The 16,721-nt window shown below is 45.4% G+C and overlaps 2 protein-coding genes and 1 long non-coding RNA gene across 6 annotated transcripts in view; 2 read left to right on the top strand and 1 right to left on the bottom strand.

Moving 5' to 3' along the window:
- LRRC61 (leucine rich repeat containing 61) overlaps positions 1-5,587 on the top strand; it is a 36,393-nt gene extending 30,806 nt beyond the window's left edge. For all 4 annotated transcript variants that reach the window (XR_013486061.1, XR_013486066.1, XR_013486065.1 and 1 more), the window contains one exon: positions 4,303-5,587. The gene's annotated coding sequence lies outside the window, so the exon portion shown is untranslated. The remainder of the gene's footprint in view (positions 1-4,302) is intronic.
- Positions 4,725-7,727, bottom strand: LOC144456883 (uncharacterized). Its single transcript, XR_013486075.1, has 2 exons — positions 7,637-7,727; positions 4,725-5,803 (listed from the first exon to the last, which is right to left on the bottom strand). It is a non-coding gene; the product is annotated as an uncharacterized LOC144456883 (long non-coding RNA).
- On the top strand, positions 7,622-16,098 carry REPIN1 (replication initiator 1). Its single transcript, XM_020977851.2, is given in 6 exon segments — positions 7,622-7,868; positions 9,496-9,601; positions 9,813-9,890; positions 10,605-11,863; positions 11,865-12,317; positions 12,319-16,098. Coding segments are annotated over 6 exon segments (2,184 nt in total). The 5' UTR covers positions 7,622-7,658; the 3' UTR covers positions 12,397-16,098.
- The last annotated feature ends 623 nt before the right edge of the window (positions 16,099-16,721 follow it).

The raw sequence follows: 16,721 nt of genomic DNA, 5'->3' as shown, positions 1-16,721 counted from the left end.
CTTAGGACAAGAAGCAGGAAAAACACTCTCATTTGGGGAGGTAGGATGGGGAGGTAACAGAAAGTGAAGAAGTGGCAAGTGGGATGACAATGGAAAGGGAGGAGGAAGCAGGATGGGATAAAAGTGGAAGTATTGTCAATGTTGTCAGTGCCCTCAAAATTCAGTGCCCTGGGGCAAAATTCCTGTCATCTTACCCTAGTTTTTCTTCTAGCTGGTGAGACAGATTTGAGAGTCACCTACATAGCAATGATAATTGAATCCTTGGGAAGGGATGAGATTATACACAGATATAAAGCAGAGAAGGTGGCCCCATAATGAAGCCTTGAGAAAACACCCAATTAGTGGGTGAGGCCTGTATGATGTCAGCTAAGGAAACCAAGGAGTAGTCAGACAGTCAAGAGGAAAACAAGGAAAGAATAATGTCATGAAACCCCAGAGAAGAAAGAGTATGCAAGGAGAGGGGCTAATCAGCAAGGCCAAAAGCTGCAGAGATAAGGTGAAGAAGGTTGACTGAGGAAAGGCCAACAGATTTAGTAATTAAGAGACTATTAACTCCCCTTCACGCTAAAATATTTGTGGGGACACTTTGTGTAGTATCAAGGAAGTGGAAACAAAATAGATGTCCTTAAAATGGAGAATGGCTAAAAAAAAATTGTGTGTGTGAATGTAGTGGAATATTGCTGCAATACAAGAAATAAAAAAAGAAACAATTATGAGATCCATAGGAAGGCATATTAATTGATGCAGAATGAAGTCATCAGAACCAGGAAAACAATGTACAAAAGAACTACAATAATTTGAACAGAAATATAACCAAAGGCTGTGAAATTATGAGTAAGCTTGGCCCTAGAGAAGAGTTAAGGAAATTTACCACTCTCCCTTTTTTATAGAAGTGGGGAACTTCAGGTATGAAGTAAGCATGTAAGGTAAAATATGGTTGATGTGTTGATTTGTTTTTTTACAAAACTGACTTTTCTTTCTTTTTTATTCTTTGTTACAAGGGATGTCTTACTAGGTAGTGAGGGAGAGATGGAGGAAGGGATATATTCAGATATAAAACAGAAGGTATCAATAAAAAAAATAAGAGAAAAAAAACCAAACCAAAAAAAAAAGAGATTATTGGTAGTTTTGGAGAAAGTATGTTAAATCAAGTGTAGGGCTGAAAGGCAGACTGTAAGGGATTGAGATTTGAGTAAGAAAGGAAATAGAGACAAGTACAGATGGTTTTTCCTAAGAATCAAGCAATGGAAGGAAAGAGATGTGTGATTTTAGATTGAGGTGGTAGTAGAGTCAAGTGAAGGCTTATTAAGGCTGGGGTAGACCTTGATTCAAATGCAGTAGAAGAGTCGCTAGATAAAGAGAATTTGAAAGTGAGTTTGGGGAGAGAGAGATTCAGTTGGATAAACAGACAGGCAGGGTGATGCAGAGGCAAGCTTCTAGAGGAGACAGGAGAAGATAAGAGTCAAGGGCATGAATTGAAGAGTTGGCTTTGGCAAAGAGAAAAGCTACTTTTTCGGAGACTGAGCCATTCCCTTACCATCTAAATCAATATACTACACTCCATACCACCTATGAGGACCTAATCCTCTTTACAAAGTTTTATCGAGAAAGTATCTTTATCAGTGATCATTTCAGTGCTTTCACCACAAGGAAGTTCTTGCTTATTTCATGCATAGATCTCTCACACTACTATTCAAACACAATTCCTTTTGTTCCTTCCACAGTGAAGATGAGGTTGTCTTGTAGAATTTAACAGGAAATTGGAATATCATCAAAGTCACAACTCCAGCCAGATCCTGGTGATTGGTTATTTAACAGATTGTCTGTCCCCTGTTAAAATGCAAATCATCCCAGAAGACTAGTTCTGCAATCATTCCATAGTCTAAATAAGTTCTTGGAAAAATTCTGACTGAGAAGACCTTTTTTAAAAAATTATTAATATATCTATTTTTATAAATATTTATTATCTCTCCCTCCTATTGCCCCCCTCCAATTGAACAATTAAAAAGAAAAAGGAAAACAAATTCCAGGCAGGCACAATTACAGAGAGGTAATCACTTGAGGCAAGAGGACTTCTGATAGCATAGAAGAAAATTGGTATGAAGTTAAGAGAGAAAGATAGCCCTGGCAATCATGTAGTGTGCTGCATGATCACACCTTAAAGAGAGAAAGGAAATTGAGTTCCTGCAGTACCAGAGTCATGAGTAGGCTTGGTGATATGTGTTCCCTACATGAGTACCTAATTATTATTGTAGTCTAAGTTTTTGTTCACTCTTCTCATGGACTTTGTGTGTCTGTATGGGAGAGGAGGCCCAAGTTTGGAGAAGGAAAGGGAAAATGTTTTGTAGTTACTGTTATTTCTTTACCATTTTAGTAAAAGCTGTTGATAAGAAAACAAAAACATGCATAATCCAGAAAAATAAATTTCCACATTAGCCATGTCCAAAAAACCCAAACAACTCATATAAGAACAAGTTTGATAAGGTATAGAGGAGTGCCTTAAAGCCACAGGGTACCTGAGCAGAGGTGTGTTAGGGATGGCAGGAAAGCTAAGGAGGAGAAGGATGTTAATAGGGAGTGGGTGAGAGGGTTCTAAAGACAAATTTCTAGGGCCACATGAAGGAATTGTGTCTTGAAGGCCCCAGAAATAGCTACAGGGCACATACAAAATTAAGTTATTGGGGGGGGTTGGGTGGGGCAAAACCTCTAAATGCTCTAGAATGCTTCCCAACAAAAGTAGGGTATATGGGTACCCTGAAGAAATAGTCTCCTCCATGCTGCCACTGAATTATACATAGTATCAAATAAAAAGTCATACACTAAGGATAGAAAGAAATCATTCTCCTTTATACTAATCTTCTTCTCCCTTGTATTATAACTATTTGTCTACCTTCCTCTTGGGAGATGAGACCTGAGATTTCCACAGGGGCACAGGGGACTCACCATAAGGAAACCCCTCTTCTATTGCAGAATGGCACTTACTTTGTAATTTGTGGTCTTAGAATTGCCTGGGGGGCACAAAGAGGTTAATTAGTTTCCTCTGTGTGTCAGTGTCCAAACTTGCACCCAGGGCTTCCTGATTCCAAGGCTTGTTCTTTATCCACTTGTGATACAGTGATAACCATTTGTTTTTTGAAAAAAAAAAGTTTTTATTGATGTCTTCTATTTCTTACACCAGTGGTGTCAAATAGGAATGGGAGCGCTAAACCATGTATAAGGATCCCTACAGGTAGCAAACCACATATTAACAATATCTATGTTTTATTGTGTTTTTATTTATTTTTTTAAATATTTCCCAATTGCATTTTAATCTATTTTGAGCTGCACTGGGGAGGACCACAATGTGGCCAGCCCAAGTGTTTGACATTTCATCTTCTTCTCTGCCTGTCATCATCATAGTTATTTCCAGTATCCCTCCCCCTCCCAGAGACTTATCTCATATAACAAATAGTATGCACTATGGGTATGTCACACCTGTGGATCTACCACCTCCATAAAGAGGTGGATTTTATATCTCTTCATTCCTGCTTCAGAACTGCTTGATCTTTATAAATGTGTTACATTTACTTTTGATTTTGGAGTGTGTGGGGGTTCTTTCCATTTACATTATTGTAGTTACTGTGTATATTGTTTTCTTAGTTCTGCTTAATTTACTATGTGTCAGTTCAAGTAGATCATTCCATACTTCTCTGTATTCATCACATACGTAATTTCTTATAGCATAGTATTATTCCATTACATGCATGTATGCATAATTTGTTTAACCATTCCCCAGTCAATGGGTAATTACTTTGATTCCAATTCTTGGCTATCACAAAAAACTACTGCTAAAAATATTTTTGGTGTATATGGGGTCTTTCTTCTTCCCAATGGCTTCCTTAGGGGTATAAGCCCAGTAATGGAATCTCTGGTTCAAAGGGGATGGACAGCTTAGTCACTTTATTTTTAGCCAGAAGTATCTTCAGTGACTGCTTCCTTGATAGGAAGATATGCCTTGACTCACTAATCTGAACTTGGAGAGTGGGGAGCCCAGCAAATTTGGACAAATTATGGTGCCTGGAAACCCTGTCCCTGGAAGTTGGTGGGAGGGGCCAGAAGGGACTAAGCTTTGAAGCAGAAAAGAACTTGGTCTGGGGTTTTATATTATATGTGATAGGGGGTTAGGTGAGCTCAGGGCCTTTCTTCTGAGTCAGAGAAGTGAGCAGCTGGCCTCATGGAGAGATCTCTGTTTTAATCATTATCTATGGCTAGATAGCTTGATGATTCTGATGTTTGCTTTTTATCATATCCTTTTTCCATTAGGGTCAGATTTTCATCATGGAAAGAACACATGCCATGGAGTCTGAAGACCTGGGTTCAAATCTCAGCTCTGATAATAACTACCTCTGTGACTTTGGGCAAGTTACTTAGATTTTTTTCTGGGCCTTAAATTCTTCATCTGTAAAATAATGAGTTTGCATTAGATGGATTAGAGCTAAGTTTCCTTCTAAAAGGCAAGCTATTAAAATAGTTTTTTTGGAAAGACCCATTCTTTGTACTAAGTGATAAAGAGAAAGGAAATGGGGAGATGGGGTATTCGTACTTTAGAGCAGAATTTAGGGGAACTGAAACTTCTCAGACTAGTAGCAATAGAAATGAGAGATACAGAAAAGGATTCTACCCCAGTAGCTCAAGGATACTGGCCACCAGTACTGACCAGCAGAGGAAAGGAAGAAAACACCAGATGGGATTGAATCCAGTTGGTTTATTCACTTTCCAAGTGTTCCTCATTCACATGACTTGTAATAGTGCTAATGTCATTACACATTTACTCAAAAAATTTCAGTTCCTTGACATTGTCTGCCCCCAAAAATATAAAGTCACACGTGATCTGACTGTAGCCTGCTTTAGCTTTATGCCATGATCCTCCTCTTCAGTTAATTTGGACATTTCTTCTTCCACAGTCCTCACGTACTGTCTCCTGCTTGTGCTGTCCTCTGTACCCAGAAAGCATTCCTTTACCTCCTGTTACCTTCATCTGCTGACGTCCCTTCCACAGAGGTGCTACCTTCTCGTGAAGTCTCACTCTCTCTGATTTCCCACTCCTCTAGGCTGAAGATGAATGATCTCTTGCTAATCATATTTCTCACAACTCTTTGTTTGGACCTCTCCTTTGCAATTACTTCATTCTTTTGTGTATCACACTTATTTGTGTACCTGTTTTCCCTGACTTCCATAAAGGCAGGATTTATATGTGTGGTTCTTAACCTGGGGTCCACTGACTCCCAAAGGATCCAGGGATAGATTTCAGGAGGTATTTAAACATGGATGGGGGGAAAATATGTATACACACATCTATCTTTATTTTCACCAACTTTGGTTTCCTCTGTAATCCTGTGTATTTTATTTTATACATTTAAAACCCTTATTCTGAGAAGGGTTCCATGGGCTTCACCAGATTGCCAAAGGGTTCCATGACCCAAAAAAGGACCCTGCTTTGTGTTCTATACATCTTTGTATCTGTAGCACCTAATATAGTTCCTAATATTTAGTTAGCACATAGTAAACATTTGTTAAATGAATGAGTAAACGAAGATCTCCTTCCTGACTTGGGTCCTATTCCTTCACCATGGTTATCTGTGTTTTCAAGTAGTCTGAGGAGAGGAGTTGAAAATCAAAGTTTGTTGGGTCTGGGAATCACAGCTCACACTGACCTCTACTTCTGAAATTCACTCAGGCCTTTGTTGTAGGTCTTCGCTTCCCAAGGGCAGGGAGACACTGGCTGGGACTGGGATGGGGACCAAGAGAAGGGTCCTCTTGGGGTCTGTAATGGATGAGAGGCTATGTTATCTAGAGGTAAGAAGATAAATAAGATGATGGTGATTTTATGAAGGAATTCCTATCTGTAAAGCTCTGGAGCTCAGGGATGAGTCTAGGTAGATGGCATTGTCCTGTCCTGAAAAAGGTAGGAGGTTCTGCTCAGTTAGATGGGGTTGTCTAGAGCCACATATGCCTTGGAGTGAATTGTTGAGTAAGTCAAGTCTTCCTCTTGTGAAGACTGATTTTAATGGAGTGAATTTAAAAGTATGACTTTCAGGCTAGAAAGGAGGAAAGGAATCCATGATAAGTGGGCAGGGGAGGTAGCTCTTTGAAGGAGAGGCAAGGCCTTAAAATGTCCTTCATCACACCACACACATATCCCTTCTACTCCACCTAAGTCTCAGTTCTGTCATTAAGTAGCTTTATGACCCTGGGCAAATTTCTCTGGGTCCTGATTTCATCTGGAAAACAAAGGTCTTAGACCAGGTGCTCTCTAAAGTCCCTTCTAGAGGCAGCTAGGTGGCACAGTAGATAGAGCTCCAGAGTCAGGAGGACCTGAGTTCAAATCCAGCCTCAGGCACTTGACACTTACTAGCTGTGTGACCCTGGGCAAGTCACTTAACCCCAATTGCCTCACCCAAAAATAAAGTCCCTTCTTATGCCAGTCAGGTCACCAATGCCCTTCCTCCTGCTCCTTTCTTAATATTACACATATATCCTTAGCCAGGATGCCATGCCCTCCACCACCTCAGAGCACCATGATCCTTTGCCAGGGGGATGGAGGAAGGTGATCCAGAAAGACATGCTAAAAAGCTGGGACCTCTTTAGGGTCCCAAGCTTAAGCAAGGGGTACAGGCAGAAAAAGATAAGATTTGAGGAGTGTTTGGAGGTAATTGAAAAAATGGATCAGAGGGCCTGATGGGACTTTAAGAAATCATTTGGTCAGATTCCCCTGATTATATGAGAGCAATCCAACTATTGGTTCCTATTCAGTGAAGGACTATTTAGTCCCTTATGTGCATTTTTTTTTAATTGGCCTTAACCAATCACTCAATTAATCAACAAGTATTTATTAAGTGCCTACTATATTTGGGCCTGGGGAAGAAAAAAGGATGAAACAGCAATCCCTAATCACAATGAGCTTGGATTTTACTGGGAGAGTCTATATATCTACATCTACCATATTCAGTTCCTCGTCAGTAAAATGAACTGGAGAAGGTAATGACAAATAATTCTAGTATCTTTGCAACAAAACCCCAAATGGGGTCACGAAGAGTCGGAGGGGACTGGAAAAAAAGGGTGCCAGGCGCCTCGCTAAACGCCCACGAAGTACTTAAATACCAGGTACAGCGAAGGAAGGGGCCCGGGGTGGGGTGCGGGCAGAGAGCAGGATCAGTGCAGGTACGGTACTTTACAGATAAGGAAACCAAGGCCCAGAAAGGGGACTCGTCTGAGTTCGGGGGTTGGGGTGAGGGATGTCTTTTTTCAGCAACACGGCAGATCTACGATGAATGGAAATGAGGGCCTTTGGGACACGTCCGCACTCCTGGAGGTTACACCTGAATTTCCTTTCGGGGGACCTACGTTTGAATCCTAGTTACTGCCAACTGCGTGACCTTGGAGAAGTCCCTCAGTTTCCCCACGTGTAAAACAGGGGCGGGGTCCCCGTAATCTCTCGGGTGGAATGCTATGACACCCCACCCCCACCCCATCAGAGTCCGAGCATCAGGCAGCCCGGCCGAGGCCCGCGGTCCAACCCTCTAGAGGACACCGCCCCCCCCCCCCGGCCCTGGCAGCTCCGCCCCTCCCCGCCCTGCGCCCGAGCACGGGGACTGACCCTCGGCAGCTCCGGTAGTCACATGGTGCTGGGCTCTGCAAGGAAAGGAGGGAGGCACAGAGGGTCGGAGCACGGACAGGGGGGCGGAAGGAGAGCTCGAGGGAGGCCAGGAGGTGGCGGGGAGGGGATGGGCCTGGCGGCGGTGAGGCTGGGCCTGCTGCTGGGCGGGGAAGCGACACCGGTTTCCCCGTACATGGATGGGAGGCGTGCGTACAAGCACACGGACCGGGAGGTACGACCCTGCCGGGGAGACTGAGGGGGGACTGAGGGGAGAGCGAGGGGGGTGGATTTGGAGGAGGGGGGGAAATGGCGCCTACAAACCCTGGGGTGCGGGGCCGCAGAGGACGCATGCGCGGGAGGAGGGGGGAGGGGCAGCAGTGCGCCTGCCGGGGGCGCTGCGAGAGGGGGAGGGGGAATCTTGAGCCCAGGAGGCTGGGGTGTTGTGGGGGGCGGGGATGACTCCTGCGGTTCTTGTGAGGCCTAAATACGCGTGGGTGCAAATGTGTATGTACACATCTTTGTGCGCATGTGCTGGGGGGAAGGATGTGTGGATGCGCACGTACACCTGGAGGTGTGTGCACGCCCTGGCGTGGGAGAGGTGTGCTCCGCGCGTCTTGGTCCTGCCTTTGTTCTCCACCCCCGCCCATTGGTGGTGTGAGTGGGTGTGTGTGTGTGTGTGTGTGTGTGTGTGTGTGTGTGTGTGTACGCCTGGCCTTCTGGCCATCTAGGGAAATCTGACAAAATAACGGCAGGTTACGGATGGGAGAAGACCTTCAGGGGGGTAAAGGGATCCCTGGGTTGGGGCGGGGGCGGTACACATCCTTTGGGAGTGAAGGCAGAACTACAGAATCCCAGAAACTATCGAAGCCAACCTCAACCTGACCTAGATTCCTGGCACAAACAGTGATCATTCAGCCTTCACTTGAAGACGTTTGTGAACGTAGGGTCACCAGAGTCAGTCCATTCCTCTCATGCGTCGCTCAAATTGTTAGTTTTTTCCATTACATCCATTTGAAATCTGCTTCCCTGCAACTTTTAGGCCATTGTGGCTCTGCTGACCTTTTGGGGCAAGCAGAACAAGTCTCATTATCCTGTGGGCTGCTTATGATAGGGAAGAAGGATTAGACTTATTTTAATTGACCCCAAGAGGTCAGCAGAACCAGAAAGGTTGGAAAGCTTCAGGGAGGCAGATTTTAGATGGATGTGGGAAAAGAACAACTAACAATTTGAGTCATTAAAAAGTGGACTGAAATATTGTGTGTGTGCCTATGTCAGTGTGTGTATCTGTACATATATATTATGTATATATATATGCATGTTTATATTTCTATATCTCTTTATATACTAAAAGACAGTTGATGTATCTGGTCTCTCCCTAAGTCATCTTCAGGCTACACATCCCTAATCCTTCAGGCAGTCCTTGTAAAGGCATGGTCTTGAAGCCTAGATCCATGCAGGTTGTTTCTGAATATGTGCACTGAATCTTGTCAGTATGCTTCGTAAAAGACCTGAACACAATTCTCCAGGTGTGGTTTGACCAGGGGAAAATGCAGTGGGACTCTCCTTGGCACTGAATGCTGTGTGCCTCCCTTAACTCCACTTAAGATTGCTTTAGCTTATTTGGGCTGCTATGTCAAACTGTGGATTCATTTTGAAATAGAGTCAATTATGTTGGTGCAGGTGCCTCTCCGTCTTATACTTGTGAAATTATACTGATGTAAAACACTTGTGAGGAAACTAGCAGTTGCTCCTCAGAAACTGGTTTCTCCCTATCTGTCTTTGGAAGGACTGGCCCCCACTGTGGTTAGAGTAAGTCTTGTCCAGAGTGGTGTAGGTAAAGTCTTTTTTTTTTTTTGCAGGCATCCCTACATTCTGCAAGGGATCGGAGATACCTCTCTCCGGGGAGAAGTAGGTTCATTCGGAAACGAGGCTGGAAGGAGAATCGCCTGTTCCTGCGTTCCCGAGGTAGGCTCTGGCCTTCTTCCTGATGCCTCCTAGGTTTGGTGAGGGTTACATATGTATGGATCACATTTCAAGTGAGGGCTATAGTGGGGGAGGACACTTGGAGTAGGTGGCAAGGCAGGAAGCTGGAGGGACCCTAGGGAAAGCCTTGTTGGGGATCGGGGGTACCTGCCACCTCCTCTCCCCTACTCAGTGTGGCTGGTTCTTCTTATAGGGTCTCCTGGGGAGGAGCCATGTGGCAGTGGAGGGCAGCTTCCTTCTGGTGGGGGCAGGGTGCTCCGAAACACTACAGGTAAGTGTCCCTTTGCTCAGTTCTCTTGGTCCTCTGAGTCTTGAACAGCTTCTTGCTATTCTACCCTGCTGTGGCCTTGAAGAAGACTGCTATCCTGTTTCCCCTTTAGGTTAGGGAAGGAGAGGTAGGCCTCAGAGGCCTCAGCCTCCTTGAAGGATGGCTTATTCCTCATATTCCTTATTCCTTGCCCAGAGTCACTTCAAGGACTGCCCTCAAGGGTGCCTGAAAGGGGAGTAGGGGTGTTGACTTTTTCCTTGAGCTACTTAGAGGATCAGAGTGGACAGTCAGTGCTGTCTGAGTTTAAAGTCTAGGGGAGAACACTGTAACTTGGAGTGTTCAGGACAGACTTCATGGAAGAGAGGAGGCATGAAATGACTTAATTTTTTTTTCTTTGGACTGTACCTGCAATTATGTTGGTGCAGAGAACTCCCTGTACTAAAGTAGATCAGCTCCTGCTTATGGTCGTTGTAAAATGGCTGGGGCACTGAAAGATTTAAGTGTCTTGTCCAAGGTCAGACCATCATTATGTCAGAGGTAGGAACTAAACCCAGGTTTTCCTAACTCTGAGGCTAGATTTTAGGGCTAGATAGTACCCCAGGAGTGGTCCAGCATTCTCAATTTATAGATGAGGAAATGGAGTTCCAGAGAAGTCATCTAAGATTTTCTCCAGGTCATATAGTAGCCCTTCTAAAATGACTGATTCTTTATCCTCAGCAGGGCAAGGACCTCTGTTGGAGCGTCGCTGCAGGAGACCCCCCGCTATGGGTCCATCCCGGGCTCGGCTCTTCTCTAGATCCTTTCAGGAGTCGCTCCAAGGGTCACAGCAGGATACCCATAGGATTAAATTAGAAGGGACTGTGGCAGCTAGTCATGGGGGCCTGTTCCAGGGTGGTGCCTACCGCTGTGCCCGCTGTGGGAGGCACTTCCCTGGATGGGCAGCCTTGTGGCATCATACTCGCCGGCGACATGGCCGTCCACCTTTGCCCTGCCCTGAGTGTGGGCGTCGATTTCACCATGCTCCTTTCTTGGCCTTACACCGCCTGGCCCACTCTGCTGCCACAGCCATACCTCCTGCCACAGGTTTCCTCTGCCAAGTCTGTGGGCAGAGTTTCAGGAGTTGGGCAGCCCTTGCACTGCACGGCCAAGCTCATGCCTCATCTGCCCGGGCAGTTGCCTGCCCCAGGTGTGAGAAACGCTTCAGCCGAGCCTCCCAGCTGCGGGCACACCTGCGACAGAACCACCCACCTGCCCCGCCACCTCGCCGTTTCATCTGCAGTGGCTGTGGTCAGAGCTTTGCACAGTGGGCGGAGCTAGTTGCCCACAAACAGATCCATGTGGCTGAAGCACAGGCATCAGAACAAGTCCTTGCACCTCGGCCCCGGGGCCGCCCTGCACTTACTGCTGCGCAGCCAGGTAGTGATGCTGCTGACCGACCCTTCCAGTGTGCCTGGTGTGGCAAATGTTTCCGTCACAAGCCTAACCTGATTGCTCACCGCCGTGTGCATACTGGTGAACGTCCCCACCAGTGCCCTGAGTGTGGGAAACGGTTCACTAATAAGCCCTACCTGACCTCCCACCGGCGAATTCATACTGGTGAGAAGCCTTATCCGTGCACAGAATGTGGGCGCCGCTTTCGTCACAAACCCAACCTTTTGTCCCATGGCAAAATTCACCGGCGCCCTCAGGGCTCTGCCGAGGCCACCAATAGCCAGGGGGGTTTCCAGCTTCCACCTCAGCTGTTGGAGATTCAGCAAGACCAGGCCATAGACACCCAGCAGGACCAGGCCATAGACATCCAGCATGACCAGGCCATAGACCTTCAGCAAGATCAGATGGACTCCCAGCAGGACCAGGTCTTGGATCCTCAGCAGGACCAGGAAATGAACTTTCAGCGGGAGCGGGAAGTGGATCCTGCTGTCCCCTATAGTTATGATGAGCGAGGCCGCACCTTCCGGAACCGAAGGTCCCTGCGAGGGTCAGCAGCAACTACATCCTGGGGAACGTCCTTTCACCTGCAGTGAATGTGGAAAGAACTTCAGTAAGAAGACCCACTTGGTGGCTCACATCCGTATCCACTCAGGTGAGCGGCCCTTTGCCTGCCTGGAATGTGGGCGCCGTTTCTCACAAGGAAGTCACCTGGCAGCCCACCGTCGTGACCATGCCCCAGAGCGGCCCTTCATTTGCCCCGACTGTGGCAAGTCCTTTAGGCACAAGCCCTACCTAGCGGCCCACCGCCGCATCCACACAGGTGAGAGGCCCTATGCCTGTCCTGACTGTGGCAAGGCCTTCAGCCAGAAATCCAACCTTGTGTCCCACCGGCGCATCCATACAGGTGAGCGGCCTTATGCTTGCCCAGATTGTGAGAGGCGTTTCAGCCAGAAATCCAACCTCATCACACACCGCAAGAGCCATGGTCGAGAGGGGGCCATTCATCTGTGCCACCTGTGGTGAGAGCTTCAGTCATGAACAAAAGCTCCTGACTCATCAGAGGAAGCATGTGGCCTGAGCTGGCAGGAATGAGAGGGAGACAAACTTTGGGGGGTAGGCAAAGATAAGGGACAGAGGTGTTATGGTGGAGAGGGGAGGGAGGATGTTAGTGATGGTGGTGGGAGGCTTCTAGTGGAAGCCGGTCAGGACCCTGGAAAGAGGACTGGGTGCCCTTGCCCCATCAGGCTTGTTAGAGGTTTCCAAGTGCCCCAAGCTGTTCCCATCTCACTGGAAGTTCTGCTTCTTGTCTTGCCCCCCTGGGAAAGAAGTATTTGAAAAGAAGATGCATCAGTAGCCAGAGAGAATGAGGAAAACATCTGGACACATGCAAAGACCTCCAATATGTTAGGCAGCATCTGGACTTATTGAGGCATCTCCAGGGAAGGAAATGCCCTCATGGTGTCAGCTTTGGGCAGCACCGGTTTCTCCCATCCCCTTCTTGCTCCCCCCCCCCCAAATCTCAAGCCCAAATCTTCCCCTTTCCTTCACCTTTTCTTTCCCCTGTGTGGGGATTGTTTTCAGCTTTGGATTGGCTCAACACAACCTTTTCTGCCTTCGCTCCCGGTTGTCATTTCTCAGATCAAGACTTTTAACTAAATCCCTGAAGTAGAGTTCACTTTTCCTTTAGTTCTTCTAGCTCTCATTAATGTACTGGGGGAGAAAGGGAGACATTGGGCTTCTAATAGTGAGTCTGAGAAGGGCAAGTGGAAAAGCCCTGGGGGATAGGCATGCAAGAGGTCTCAAGAGCCTGTTGGAATGGACATTAAGAGTTCATCGAATTCTCAGCTAATGCAGGAATTTCTTGCCTCATCTCCTAATAGACCAGCCTCTGCTTGAACACTTCCAGTGGTGGGGATTTAGAGACCTCTGAAAGTAGTGCATCCTGTTACTGGATGTCTAGTTGTTAGAAATTTCTCTGTTAAGTGAAAGTGTATTTCTTTGCACTTTCTACCCTTTGGTTCTAGTTCTGTCCTCTGGAGCCAAGCCATACATGGCAAGTCTATGTCCCTCAAGTCCCAGTGAATAAAACTGATTTCCAGCTATGGCTGAAATGTGTTCTCTCCCCGTGTTGAGTTGCAAAGGTATGAAAATAGAAAGCTATTTTCCAAGGGAAATGTATGCAGAGGTAGAAACCCACACAGTAAAATCAACATCAGTGGGACTTGGGGTGGTGGGTGAAGGAGAATGGGGTCAGGGATCAAGTTAGGTCCCCTACTTGAGATATTCCAGAGTGCCTTGGACTTAAAAGTTTCTTATAGCTGGAAATCTCAAGAGAATGCAGTGACTTTAGCCCTGAGGGTTGTGGTAATTGTCTAGAAGGGCAAATAGGCTACTCCAGGGCTCTCTGGCAAGCAGATAGAACTGGGATAAGAACCCAGGTATCCAGGGTGCTTTATCTTCCTATTCTTTGGCTCTGGGTCATCTCCAGTCATCCTGATCTATATCTTGCCACTGGACCCAGATGGCTGCCACGGAGAAAGTGAGGCTGGTGACTGCACAGCCCTCCCTCACTTAAATCCAATTCACTTGCAAGTCATGGCATCGCTTTTCTGATGCCATGGTCCTCTTTGAGAACAAAGGACAAACAGCAGGCTAAACTAGGAAAGGCAAAACCATCTTTATTGCTGATTTTACCACTACCATAGAATCAAAGATTTAGAGCTGGAAGAGAGAACAGATTAGAGGTTATCTGGTCCAATCCTGGCATCTTACATACAAGAAAGCGAGGCCCATAGACTTGCTTGAGGTCACATAGGTAGTAAGTGGCAGTCAGAATCTAAATATGGGTTCTCTAAATTCAGCTTTGTCTAGACACTGCCAGTATCATCGGTGTGATTAAAATGTTGCAAGGTTTGTAGACTTTTGTTAGACTCAGGTTTTGCTCTTTAGCAGCCTGTGCCTGCCTAATGGGTAATCAAGATTTGACTTTAGTAGGGAAAGTGGTTCTAGGGTAATATCGATTACCCCACACTTGGCAGGACTGGGCTAATTTTACTTTGGCGTCAGTTCATATTACACAGAAATGCGCATACGTATGTAGGTGATGTCAGGCGGGTGGACAGGACGTCTGTTTCTTACTGCCTTTTGTGGGACCTTTAATTCCCAATATTACAAGTCACATTACTTTGTATTTAGTTATTTGTGTACAAGGTTCAGATTCATGAACTTAGAGAATATTAGAACTGGAAGAAGGAGTTTTAGATAACTAGTATTTGATGCTGTGGCTCCCCTGTGCCATCATACTTGATACCCTCTACTTTGGTTTCCATGTTGTTGTATTTTATTCATTTTGCTTCTGACTGATCCTTAGAGTTGGTTCTTTATCATCCTACCCCTTAATCCCAAGTATCCCTCAGGACACTTGGCCTCTTCCATTTTCTTTTGCCAATATTTTCTGGTCCCATGGCTTCAGTTATCATGTCTGTGCAGGTTAACACCACATCTTTTCTGGTCAAACTGGGTAACTTCCCTATTAATATCCTATTCCTCTCCTATTCATAGCCTTCCTTTTCCTGTATTCATGGGAAATAGACTCTTCCCTAGAGTTCCAGCTTCATAACTTCAACTGTGAATCTCCATCTATACGTTCTACTGGTACATCAAAATGAGTCTGCCCAGAACTGAGCTTATCCTGTGATCTATAAAACTTGCTTTTCTCACGTCCTCCATCTGTGCTGTAACCACCATCCTTTCAGTTACTGATGCATATAACTTGCCTTTTTTCTTAAACTTCTTTTCCTACCCCCCTACCTCTATATCTAGTCAGTTATCTAGTTCTGACAATTCTACCTGCCTGATGTCCTCCATTGTAGTTTAGGTCCTCGTCTCTTTGTTTAGACTATTAATGTAATTTTCTAACTGATCTTCATGCTTCCAAGCTATCCCCTCCTTGCTGCTCGAGCAAACTTTTTAAGGCACTCATGTCACTTCTCAAAAATCAGCAGTGGTTCCTTGTTACTTACTGAGGAAAGTATAAAATCTTGATCCTGACATTTGAGGTATTCCAAAATCTTTTTCCACTCCACCTTTCAAGCATTATATTTCCCTTAACATTCTTTATTTGAGCTAAGCTAGGTTTTACTCTCCTCCATTTTAATCTTGCCCCCCTGCCCTCATTTCTGTTCCTCATGATGTCTTTGATTTTTGAAGTGGACCTTATGCTTCTCCCACCCACCCCCATCTCTGTCTATTGCAAAGTCCCTTCCTTGAATACCCAGTTGGGTTTCATCTCCACAAACCTTTCCTAATCACTTTCCCACCACCATTTAGGTGAATGTGACTTTTCCTTCCATTTTTTCTGGACTTTTACATTTAACCTCACTTTGCCCTTGTAATCATTGTTATTTCTGTACTTGTCTGTTCCCCTGTTAGATTGTATGCTCCTGAAGAGCAGGGTCTGTGTTGTGTCTCTGTATTCCTAAAACCTAGAATAGTTCACATAGGAGGTGCTTAATAGATGTTTATTCAGTTGAATTAACTGGTCCAACCCTGTCATTTTGCAGATGAGGATGCTGAGGTGCAGAGAGGTGGGAGGCCTTTTCCAGGGTTACATGGCTAATTTGTGGCAGAACCTGGACTAGGACCCAGGTTAGTGCTAGTTCTGCTTCCCCCCACTTCCACTTATCTACTAGATTGTGAAGTCCTGAAGGGCAGAGACTGTCTGATAACTCTGTATCCCCCCTCAGCAACTAAAACATAATAAATGTGTTGGATAAATGAATGAAGTGACTCCTTTGAGGTAAGGCGTCCTATTAAAATGGAAATGTTTCCTTTGAGGAATGGTATTGACAGCTCAGTTCTGTAGCATTTTAAGGTTTATAAAGCACTTTTTTCTACAACCTTGTGAGGTAGGTGGTGGGAATTTTATCATCCTTATTTTGCAAAAGAGGAAATAGCCAATGAAGTGACTTACCCATGTACACCCAGCTAATAGTGGTAGAAATATACCCAGACCCCACTTCTCTTATTTCCAATTCTGTGTTCTTTAGACTGTGCCTAAATTTCCTAAGAATGATGACATTCCTGTGAAGTCCCATATCCTGTATACCCTCCAGCATTTTTTCTTTGCTTCTCTGAAAAATCATGAAGGGAATGTCAGTTGCCTGAAAGTGGCAACTGTTGCTAATGGCCCTGAGCGTACCAACATTTTCCCCCATTGAAGCTGCCTGTGGACAGAATATGAAAGGATGGACCTGAACCTCTCTGATAATATTTGGCCTTTATACTGAGATTACAGGGTTCAGTGTATTGGTAAATAGGAGAACAAGAAGTAGGTATGACCTCATCTTGGCAAACTAACTTCAGAGTCTAGTTACCTGAGTGGCTCTTTTTTGGGTGTCTTTG

This window comes from Phascolarctos cinereus, unplaced genomic scaffold (genome assembly GCF_003287225.1).
Source record: "Phascolarctos cinereus isolate Bilbo 61053 unplaced genomic scaffold, phaCin_HiC Scaffold_1;HRSCAF=81, whole genome shotgun sequence".
NCBI lineage: Eukaryota > Metazoa > Chordata > Mammalia > Diprotodontia > Phascolarctidae > Phascolarctos > Phascolarctos cinereus.
Note: the sequence above shows the minus strand (reverse complement) of the source record. Positions and strands in the feature narration are given on the sequence as shown.